At 39.7% G+C, this 11,919-nt stretch overlaps 1 protein-coding gene across 1 annotated transcript in view; it reads right to left on the bottom strand.

Moving 5' to 3' along the window:
• HSPA4 (heat shock protein family A (Hsp70) member 4) overlaps positions 1-11,919 on the bottom strand; it is a 51,574-nt gene that overhangs the window by 27,269 nt on the left and 12,386 nt on the right. Inside the window, exons 2-6 of the mRNA XM_075541542.1 lie at positions 9,363-9,420; positions 5,826-5,966; positions 3,839-3,961; positions 2,814-2,913; positions 2,078-2,211 (exon numbers count right to left, since the gene is read on the bottom strand). Of these exons, the coding sequence (XP_075397657.1) occupies positions 2,078-2,211; positions 2,814-2,913; positions 3,839-3,961; positions 5,826-5,966; positions 9,363-9,420 (556 nt within the window). The remainder of the gene's footprint in view (positions 1-2,077; positions 2,212-2,813; positions 2,914-3,838; positions 3,962-5,825; positions 5,967-9,362; positions 9,421-11,919) is intronic.

Raw genomic sequence — 11,919 nt, 5'->3', positions numbered from 1 at the left:
GGGTGGGGTGGAAAGGGGGAACTGATTGGAGGGATCTGCATATAACCTCCTCCCTGGGGGATGGACAACAGAAAGGTGGGTGAAGGGAGAAGTCCAACAGTGTAAGATATGACAAAATAATTTATAAATTATCAAGGGTTCATGAGAAAGGGAGGGACAGGGAGGGAGGGGGAAAATGACGAGCTGATGCCAGGGACTTAAGTGGAGAGCAAATGTTTTGAGAATGATGAGGGCACTGAATGTACAGATGTGCTTTACATAATTGATGTATGTATGGATTGTAATAAGAGTTGTACGAGCCCCAATAAAATTTTTTAAATGATGGCAACATATGTACAATATGCTTGATACAACTGATGTAAGGATTGTTACAAGCACTATAAAAGCCCCCAATAAAATACTTTTCAAAAGAATTTATATGAAAAGCAATCCCCAGTAAAATTATCTTTTTTTTTAAAAAAAAAAAAGCTTCATACATAAATGCTTCCCAAACTGAGGGAATAAATATCTTTTTAAAATTCAATTTACAAGTATTCAAGATGATTATAAAACAGAGGACAATTCAGAAAAAAGTAGATGGTCATTAATATACACCACTCTGACCAAATGCTAAGGATAAGTCATGGCCAGTATCTTCTATTTTTAAAAGTCAAAGCATAAAATGGAATTATAATTAATTCTATTAATGACTAAATTAAAGTTTAAATATTAAGAATTGCACTCGATCCATCACTTACATGAGTAAAATCCACAAACTTGTCATTTTCTAGACATTCTAACAATCAGCTTTCTTTTTGTACAAGTGACTCGACCCTTCTACCATTGAATCAATTCTGCTTCATATTGAGTAGAACTGCCCCTGTGGGTTCCTGGGACTGTTTAACTGTTTATGGGAGTATGTGTTAGGCCAGGTTGACTAGAAAAATCCAATGACACACATGTGTTGAGACAGCTCTAGATCAGTAATTAACTATATGTGAAGCAAACACCACACTCCAGGCCAGATCAAGTCCTAAAGTCCAATATTAGTCCATAAACCCCTCTTCAGACTCATGCAGCACATGCGATGATGCAGAATGCAGGAAGATCGCTGGCCGGTGGATGCAGAGTTGTATGTAAGGGCTAATGCTGGTCTCGGTGTAGCTCGTTTAAAGGAGGGTGAAGGCTGAGGGGCCAGCCTCCAGCTAAAAGGGTTATTGACAGGCTAAACTCCATCCATATCTTCTTACAGGTGCATGTTAACACCAAAAAAATCTAACAAGAGCGGAAAGCTTCATTTTTTTCTTCCTAATGCTGACCTTGCAACTAGTAGCCCAACATACACCCACTACATGGCCAACATTGTAACCAACAGTGTAACATGGAACCAAATGTAGTTTACAAAATAATGTCTAAGATGCACTAGTCCCTCCTTACCAATGCCCAAGAGAGGAAAGTAGCCAGTTTCAGCCTTGGCACTAAGAACCTGATACACAACTCAAATAACTAGAGCAAACACTTGAAAAATCCTTAGTCCACAAGTAACTTCTAAGTAACATAGCTAGACACAGAATGGACCTTATAACCCAACTAGTTTACCAACTAGTGTAAACGGAAAGATTTAACCTTAACTGTGGTCTCTCTCTGGCCTTTGCCCTGCCATTAATATTCAAATCTAGACTTCACTTTGTACCAAACCAACTCCTCCACAGCTTTATGCTTTCCAGGAAGCTAAGCTATCATCACTCCTTGCCTGCTCTCTCTTGGTGATCCAACTTCTATTACTTCCCACTTTTCACCACAACACATTTCAAAATCAAGAGATAAGCTCCTTTCTCATTGCCAAGGGCCCTCGTAGGTGCACATTAAAACCTCCCAAACAAACAAAAAAAAAAATCAGACAATACATGCTATTTATCCATATTACAAATGAGCAAATGAAACTCGAGAGCATAAGAATTTTTTCCTCAGGGTCTATACTCTGCTTCATATCATGCCCGTTCTAACCCTATTTTTATCTAATATCTAACTTAGATGGCCCACAGCAAATTTATACCTGTGAAAAAATTACTAATTTTGAAGATGTATGTATACTTACTTTCAGTTTTCCTCTATTAAATGCACACACAGAAACTTGGTAAGCAGAATGTCCCATGTCTACAAAAACTACATTTCTTGGTTTTTCTTCTAAGGCAGGAAGATCTTGTTTATAAATTCCATACGCAAGAGCGACTATAAAAAAAGAGGGGGAAGGATTCAAAATGATGCTATCATTAAAGTAATATATTTAAAATTCATTTCAGTGGGGGGAAAATATTTTGTGTAGTAAATGAAACTGCATGACTGTTTTTGGTAGAATCTTTTACCATCTCAGCATAATCCCACCACAAAGACGATGCAACTTCAAGGAGTTAAATCATAGAATTTACTTAGCTTCTTCAGTTTCCAATGACTCTTGAAAAAAACTAATTCCACATTGTCCAAATTATTTTCCCTCATTTCTTTTAATCCTGTGCTGTGCAGAAATTCCTACATCTGAATCGAGTGCCATTATGTACTCCGTACCTCTAAATCTCCCACCTTAAAACAAAAGCACTGCCACACACAATTAAATTCCGACGTCAGTGCTTAGAGGGGCACGGAAAGGTCTGATCAGATTCATGCTTCACAGTGCCCTGGTCCAAAGACACTGTGATACATAGGTGGCAAGAAAGGATGGCAGTTCTTCAAACAAAGGCTAAAAAAAGCTTGTGTTTGAAGTTCTGTGTGTGTGTATGTGTGTTTGAAGTTCTTACACCTGTAAACAATTTTAGAACATCGATAGTCCCCCCTACCTGCAGTAGTTTCATTCATTAATCGCAGACAATTAAGGCCGGCGATCTGCGTTGCATCCATCACTGACCGTCTCTCTGCGTCGGTGTAGAAACAAGGAACCTGAAAGATGTCAAGAGTCATCATTCTTCTCTAGAACAGAAACAGGAACTTAACTCTGATAATTATCAATATTCCTCACGTGGTAGTTACATAATTTCATGTCAACTTGATCAACAGAATGTAGGGGTGGAATCTAGCCTGTCAATCAGGTCACGAGGTCACACTGCCCAGGATTCTGGGGATTTCCTCTCTTTCTCCTGAGGCAGGATACACGCTCTCTCTGCTTTACATAGTGCCACATTCACCCCCTTCCCCAGCCTGAGCTCTTCCTGCATTTGGCCACATTGCATGTGCTGATTGAGTCTAAAGAGAAATTCAATGGGCTGATATCAGACATATAAGCTAATATCAAACTTACTTGATCAAGACTGGTTAGAGATGTTTTCTTAATATACATTTATTCTTTGATATATAGCACTTCCCTATGCATTAAAAAATTGTTTAATGTGCAAGAGAATGTCAAGAAGTAATTATACATGTGGAGACCTAAGCCAGCGCTGAGATGCTTCTACCGCCACTGGATCCACAAGACTTTCCACCCACTGGCCTGTGATCTTCCTGCATTCAGTGTCACTGCATGTATTTCATGAGTCTGAAGAGGACTTTATAGATTGGTATCGGACATACGGGCTAATATCGAACTTATGGACTTGATCTGAACTGGGCTGGGCTGTTTTCTAATATACAATTGCTCTTATATTAAACATGAGTCTCCCCAGATTTGTTTCTCTAGTCTAGCCAGACTGACACAGCGTTCATGTTGAGAAATAAGTTTTTAGCGTTCAATTCCATTTTCCACAACTTTTTGAATACCCCACCACCAAATTATAAAAATTAGGTTTACTCTTAACAATGATATATGTATTATTAATCAATGCATTTGCTTTTTCATGCAAATCCTAAATAAAGTAGAACTCAAACTCACTGAAATAACACAATCAACAACAGGCTTCTTAAGAACACTTTCTGCTGTCTCCTTCAGTTTGGACAAGAGCATGGCAGTCACTTGTTCAGTGGTAAAATTCCGTTCTTCTTCCATGTATTTCACCTGTAAGAAAACAGCAAGAGCATCTAGCTTCTATTTCTCCATATTGAAAAGGCCTCAAAAGAACAATACCTCACAACTTCCATGGACAATTACCTCAAGAGAACCCTAAAAGAAGCTAGCTTCAGCTTTCTAATACCCTGGAGCAAGCACAGGGCTTGGCCAGCTGTTGTGATCAACAACAAGACTTGAGACAGTTTCCTGTACAGAGCAAACCGTCTCCATAACAAAGGAGACTGGAAGTCATTTCATGCATTTTCTTGTGCTTACTGTATTTCCTTTGGTTGGCATCCATCTCCCCAGCTAGAATCCAATCCAATCTGAAGGCACGAGCTTTTGTCTGCTTTGGTCACTGCCACTCCCCCAAGCCACTGCCATCAAGTCAATATTGACAATAGGACAAGGTGGAGCTGCCCCTTGGAGTTTCCGAGGGAGGACAAAGCCCTGTACCTTTCTCCCACCACTGCTCCCCAGCACCTAAAAATCGGACCTGGTACAACTAATATTTGAATTAAATGATAAAACTTTGAAATAAAGTGCCTCCTAGATTAAATTGTGCAATTTTGCTAGAAAATTAAACTTTCCACACTGAAAGACTACTTAAAAGAAACCCCATCTCACCTGCTCACGTACTCCAATTGTAATCCAGACCAGAAAGCATTACTCTCCAGCTCAGCTTGAATGCCACCTTCTCCTAACTCCCCACCCCCTGCCATCTCATAGGAACACTGAAGAGCACAGAACCACCCCCACAGGTTTCTGTTACGGTAAATCTGTATGCAAACACACTGTCTCATCTTTCGTCTATGAGTGGCTGGTGGGCTAGAACCAGCAGTTCTTAGGGTTTATAGCCTGGTTTTAATCCCCTGTGCTAGTGAGGTTCTTCCTAGTTTCAAACCATAATTTATCCTGGTTTAGAATGAAACAACTTCTCATCTTACTGCCTGATACTAAAAATGGAAAAAGTCCCTCTCAGTAACCCTCTTTCTAAAATCTATCTCCTCCTTTCCTGCTATTTCATTCTTAATCAACTGCGCCCACCTTTGCATGCAGACTAAATTTTCCCAAATAATGTCTCTACATTCTTTCACCTTTAGCTCCTCTGATGCTTATGGCTAAGTCTGCCAACAGTCGGTTCACCCATTTCCTGACCTCCCTTTTTTACTGCCCTGCCCCGGGGGGCCCAGCCAGCCCTTCCTATGCCATTAGAGCTGCTCAGAGATGACTGCTGGAGACGCCCCAGTGACGATCCTAGCCCTCCTCCTGGATCCAGGGACCAGAATGGCTCACTTCTCAATTCAAATGAACTCTCAACCCCACTGGCACAATCTCTCCGCACCCCTGCCTGTTGATCCTAGTCCCATTATTTGTCGTCTTCTGGCTACACAGTTCATCTAGCCTTCTTGTCTTCTTCCCACTTCTACACCCAAGAACAACAGCTGTGCCCATCCTCCTCATCCCCCAGCCTCAGCTCTTTGGTGTGATAGGCTCACTGCATACTTCACACACACTCCTTTGGAGGTCTCAGAAATCTCCAGGTCTGATACCACAAAGCTCACTCGGTTTCCCACAAAAGAACATCTCTTACAACCTGGGAGCTACTAATATGCATTTGAGTGGAGATCTGAAAGACCGCATTAGTAAATAAAACATAAAGCAACAGTATCATTATCTTACCATTGTCCAACCTGCTAACCTCTAGTAACACTGCCGCCCTGTGGCTCCCACCAAAAGCCAGATCACTTTTACTAACAACTTTTCCTCCACCACTGTAAGCATTTTCACTACAAGCTGAAATCAGGTACTGATATATTGACCTGTTAAAATACTGCATTGCAATCGTAGGACATCCTCTTAGGGACCTTACCTTTATACCTGTTAACCCAGTGGGCAACTGAACGATATCATATGCAAGGTTAGATTTTTCTGCTTCCACAAATGGATCCGAGAATGCTCTGCCATGGAATCGTTTAAACCCTTGGACTGTGTTCTTTGCATTGGATATGACCTAAGAGAAAGAACATTAGTCAGTGCGGAAAATATTCAATAGCCTCAAATTAAATTAGCATTACTTTAAAGTCATCAAAGTTTGTTTTCTTTGGACACTCATGCTTTCTGGTGATCCAACAGGCCCAAGTATTGAGCCGTGACAGACAAACTTTATATGGTCACATGGTGCAAACCCAGGACCAGAGTCTAGCTCTTTCTACTTCTCCATGAAGTCAAGTGAAACACCTAAGTGTTTTCATCTCTTAAAGTTCTACTATAAACATTACATAAAGGGCCATTTAGCTTTTAAAAGTTAGCCATACTGGTTCAACCAATCCAGAAGCTAATCTGGCAACATGTATTCATTCAGAAATACAGCATAAAGGGAAGGGGGAGGAGATCATACGAAGTACACTAAGATAAATGCAAAAGGATATTGGAAAAATATTGAATTGGAAGGTCAGTAACAAAAGAATAAATACACTATGGTATATTCATACAAGCAATACTGTGCATGGATATGATTAGAAGACAAGACAAATCTGTGTATAATATGATCTTAATTTTTTACAGGAAGGGAAACTCACACAAGCATGCACTTAGAATATAAAAGGCTATACATTAAGTTATTAACAAAAATGTCTTAAGGGTGGCTTTCAAATTCCTTACACTGTTGTAAGATTATTTTCCAAACTCTCTAGAATAAAAAATGGGGGAAATGTAAGCAAAAAAAATCTTAATTTTTTTTTCAAGACTAAAACTTGTTCTTTGATGGATAGGTTCCTTCTCTTAATCCCAGAGTCCGGGGACCTAGCACCTGTAGAAGCCTTGAAGGAGCTTATCTGTATTTGCAAAAGGCACACACCGAAGTCCTCTTATAAAATCATCAGGAGCCTCTAAAATCAGGTCCTACCTTCAGCAAGCTGCCAAGCAGAACTCGGCTTAACTCTGTCAACCTACAACTGGACAGCCAGTATAGAATATAGCTGTTGTCAATAATAAAGCAAGTTTAAAAACAGGAGGAATTCACTGGAATTTTAAAAGCAAAGACTTATTAGAATAGACCTGTACTTGCTATCTACTGGCTTCCTGAAGTATCTTGAACTGTTTGGATATTGAAATGGTTTGACTACATAGAAAAATCAGGCAAACACTCAAACTCATATATTTTACCCAAACAAGTGATTTAAACTCTCCCTGGTACAGAAGAGGCAGACATTCACTCTACACAGTACTCCAGACCAGTGGTCTCAGGCATTCAAACCAACAGTTTTTTGTTTGTTTTTTTAAAACGAAAAGATTAGGGGAACAGGGGGAAAATAAATAAATGGATGGACGGACAAATGAATGAATTAATTAATGAATAACCAAAAGACTTCCTAAGCGTTCAGCTGCTCTGGGTTCTCTCAGGTTACTGGTTTATGGTGTAAATTAATGGTTAAGTTCTTTAATGAGCTTCTAGAAGTGTGCTTTCTTTCCTTAAGAAACTTGATCAACAAGATCAAATTTATAAACACTGACTAAATACTAGAAAGGCCCACTAAGGCAGACATTTTTATTAATAAATCATTTTACTGGGGCTCTTGACAGATCTTACAACAATCCATATGTATCAAGCTCATTTGTACATTTGATGCCATCATCATTCTCAAAACATTTTCTTTCTACTTGAACCCTTGGTATCACCTCTCTTTTCCTTCCCACCCTACCTTTGTGGACCCGAAAATAATTATAAATTATTATTTTCATATCTTACTTACTGTCCACTGTCTCCCAGGAGTTAAGTATCTATCGTTGTAGTCAGTTCCCGGTTTCTCTCCCTTCTTCCCCACACTCCCCGCCCCCTCTCTCCTCACAGTATCACTACTCCCCATTACTGTTCCTCAGAGGTTTACCTGTCCTGGATTCCAAGTGTTGAGCACTATCTGTACTAGTGTATACGCTCCAGTCTAGCTGGATTTGTGATCGTGGGAGGATGAAAGCATTAAAACTGGAGGAATGTGTGTGTTCCGTCAGTGCTATACTGCACCCTGGCTGACTCATTTCTTCTTTGTGACCCTTCTGTGAAGGAATGTCCAATTGTCTACAGATGGGCTTTCGGTCTCCATTGACCTCCATCATTTGCATCAGTACATTGGTTTTTATTTGGGGATTAAGACAGATATAAATGTAGCATTATGTATCAAGTAACAAGCCAGTCTTCTCAAACAAGCATGGGACCAATTCATTTCAGCTAGCTACATGGAACAAATAATATAGCTCTTGCTATTTTAAAGAATAATAATTGTAATACCGAGGGATCATCTATCTGTCCCATCAGTTACATAAAGTGGTAGAGGGAATTACTCAGCATGTGTCTTCTAGCCATAGTCTCAATGAAGTTCACCAAATGATTGGAAGGGAATTGGATAACTTGCTAATGTAAACAATGAAAGTGTAAATAAGGTACACAGCACTACTGTGGAAGTGTAATTCAAGCATAAGGAACCGACAGGGCAATTGGCCAGTTTTGACATTCTGCTAGGCTTAAAATGAGCCATCCCAGAGGCAGAAAAGGGCTATATCAGGACCATGAAAAAATGAGAGGCAGGAATGAACAATGTCCTTTGGAACCAAGATTCCTGCAAGGGGAACATCCTTGGACCAAGAGACAGAACTGTCACACAGACACCGAAAGAAGCATCCGCAAAGCAGAAGTGGCAACAGAACTAGAAAGAACAGGAAGCTTCCCAGACTAGACAGAGAAAGAGAGCACGCTCAGGTTTGCAGGCAGAATAAGGTACTTCCAGGTAGTTAGTGTAGTTCAGTTTGAGACCAGGAAATGCCTTCAGGTCAAGACTTGCTGGCAACTTGACCAAGAGAGACAGAGGCCAAGGGTCCATGGGTCTGATAGGCTAAGGACTAAAAGGGTGTGCTTGGTCAGCACCCTGAGAAGGTGTCCTAAGTGAGTAACTGTATAGTGAGTTATTTCTGATCCTGAATTACTTCTTTAACAAACCCTGTAATGATGAGCATTGTCCCTAGGTTCTGTTTAGCACTGGAATGAATTATCAAGCCCAAGGGGATGAAGTGTGTCAGAATTGTTTTTTTAAAAAAGGTTGGAAGCTGGAGGCATCTCCGACCCATGCCTCATCATCAGCCTTGGGTTGTGACTCTTGATCCTTTCTGACCTGGTACAGTTAGAGGAGGTCTGCCCCTGGTATAGTTAGTCCCACACCATTTTCACACAGACCCAGGATATAATCCTGCCAGGTATTTAAGTTAGCACAATAGTCATTGATTGTTTAGATGGACAAACCAAAGAAAACCATTTTTTAAACAAAACAGACAGTGGCGATGGTTACACAGCATGTTAACATAATTACTGTCACTAAAGAGTATATAATTAAAATATAATACATTAAAAACCATCTACCTGGCTTTTAGCTGCAGCTCCAATGGAACGATTCTTAGGACCGAAAGAAATGCATGCCCTAGAAAATACAATAATTAAGTATGAAACCTCACTGCAACAACAGGCAAGATTTGAGTCTCAACTAAAGAGTCATAAACAGTAACAGCATACAGTAAGTTTATGGTTTTGATATTTTTGAGTAATGAAATAAGCGAAGTGACCTCTCAGGACGAGAGTCCAATGGAAGTCTAAGTGTAATAAGGTGCCCACCTGCCCAGAACAGACCACGATAGGGGGCTGACTCGTCAATTACCACCATCTTTTAATTCTTCGTGTCTCATGTTGAAAATTCCAACTAAAAAATAATCTATTCTTCTATCAATACATCAATTAAACTTAATTCTTTGTTATTTTGTAGTTTATAACTTTATCAAGAATGTAACTATAAATATACTCCACAAATTCTACAGACATTCACTAAAAATGACTATGATACAGCTAACCCATCTTGGAAACCAACCTTTATCACATATAGTTTCTAAAACTAGCTTCCAAGGACTTAATTTCTGGCAATGAATTTCCTTCCCAGGAATTCCTAGACTCATACTTCAAAATCAACAATTCATAAACTATCTATTGGTGAAATAAATCTATTTGCTGCTTCTTTTAGGAGGCAAAAACGAGACCTACTTAACACTAGATATATGGTACGTGTAATTTTCATGCATTTTGATTTCTTCACTGAAAATGACAGTTTACTACCATTTATGCTGACTTTTATCCATTTAATGAACAAATAGATAACCAAATTCATTTTCTTCTACGCCTTCTAATCTCAAAATTCTGTGTGGTGTATCTACCTCTACAAATACATGTCAATTTGACAACATAAAGAATATTGATCCCATTAAACCCCGTTTCATTCATGAAAGCATTACTTCAGAAATATAAACATAGTCAAAATGTTCTTAGAAAGCATCAAATGAAAGACAAACAATGCAGTAGATTGTCATACTGACCAGCCCAAGAAACCCTTTCAATTCAGCAAACCCAGTTATTGCCAATGTGTGTTAATGATTATAAATTTTATATGCAGTTATCTCATAATTTCATGGGTAAGTTAGTACCGTATGTTGTGTGGGGGGTTAAATCACTTTATTAGCTGCTCTGAGGGAGAAAAATGGGGCTTTCTACCACTGTAAAGAGTTAGCCTGTGCTACAGAATTCATTCCATATTTTACCTTGACAATTGAAGCAATCAATTTCTTAAAGTGGTCCTTCTAGTAAAGTGGTTCCCGACCCCTTCGAAGCCGAAGGACCCTTTCACAGGGGTCGCCCAATTCATTACAGTAGCAAAATTAGTTATGAAGTAGCAACAAAAATAATTATATGGTTGGGGGGAGGTCAGCACCACATGAGGAACTGTATATAAGGGTCACAGCACTAGGAAGGTTGAGAACCTCTGTTCTAGTAGGTCCTTCATTTGGTATTTGGTGTAAATCCTAGTTTCTTTTCCCATTTTGAGTGAGTGTCTGTCATGCTAACGAGAAAGGATTAGGGTGACTTCAACTGTACACACCCTTTATCTATCACCCTGTTAAAGTGAGTTGCCCCCTTGGAGGAAGGTTATGTCTCACTGTGAGTGCTCTGGAAAAGCTCCATCTTACTCTGGATCTTGTATCTGGTTCACAGGACTTCTGTTGCCTGACCTGACTTGAGTTCTGCTTTGTCAGGCCCTGCAACCACGTGTCAGGAGGGTCCTCCAGTAGACTGATGCCTGACCCACCAGCTTCCACCACCTGACGAGTCTTTTCCTTGTCAATTCATGAATTCTTTGAGACAGTGAATTGCAGAACTCAAAGGCAAGGACAGTACAAAGGGGAGAGCGAAAAATTGATATTAGAAATGGGTACCGCTGTTTGGAAAAGTTTGGCATAGGAAGCAGCTTTGTGTTGATTCTTGGGAAAAGATTATTCACACATGAGTAGAGCTATGTATCAGCAATATGGAGTTCCGGTACTTAGTGAGTGACACAGCAGCCTACGAACTGCATGGTCTCTCATTGGAACCTACCAGGGGCTGTGAAGGATAAAGATGAGCTTTCTGCTCTGTGAAGATTTCCAGGCTTAAAAACATTAGGCAGCAGTTCGTCTGAGTCATAAGTGGCTCAAGGCAGTTGGTTTGGCTTTTTTTTTTAATTAATTAACAATAAAGCCCAGATTCCTAAATATGGAAGCTAAGACCCACTGGAACTGTCACCAACTGAATAAAATCTACTTCTTTGTGATTCTGCCTCTACCACTTTCACCACCTAGAATGCCCTGGTCCTTCCAAACCTTGTTTTCTAAAAATATCGCCTACTTAGTGAAACTTTCCAGGCCATCCCCATCCCCAAATCCCACCACCAAATAAAAATTAACAATTTTGACTGCTAAAAAAAAATCACTAGACTTGGCTTGGTTTCTACTTATTACTTATCATAAAAACTTAACTTGAATTGTGATCACTACGTTCCTTTTTTCCCTCTCTAAAACAGTGTCTTAAACAACATGTTGATGTTGTTGTTAGTTGTTTAAAA

The sequence above is a fragment of the Tenrec ecaudatus genome, chromosome 2 (assembly GCF_050624435.1).
Source record: "Tenrec ecaudatus isolate mTenEca1 chromosome 2, mTenEca1.hap1, whole genome shotgun sequence".
Classification (NCBI taxonomy): domain Eukaryota; kingdom Metazoa; phylum Chordata; class Mammalia; order Afrosoricida; family Tenrecidae; genus Tenrec; species Tenrec ecaudatus.
This window is presented reverse-complemented; position numbering and strand designations above follow the sequence as displayed.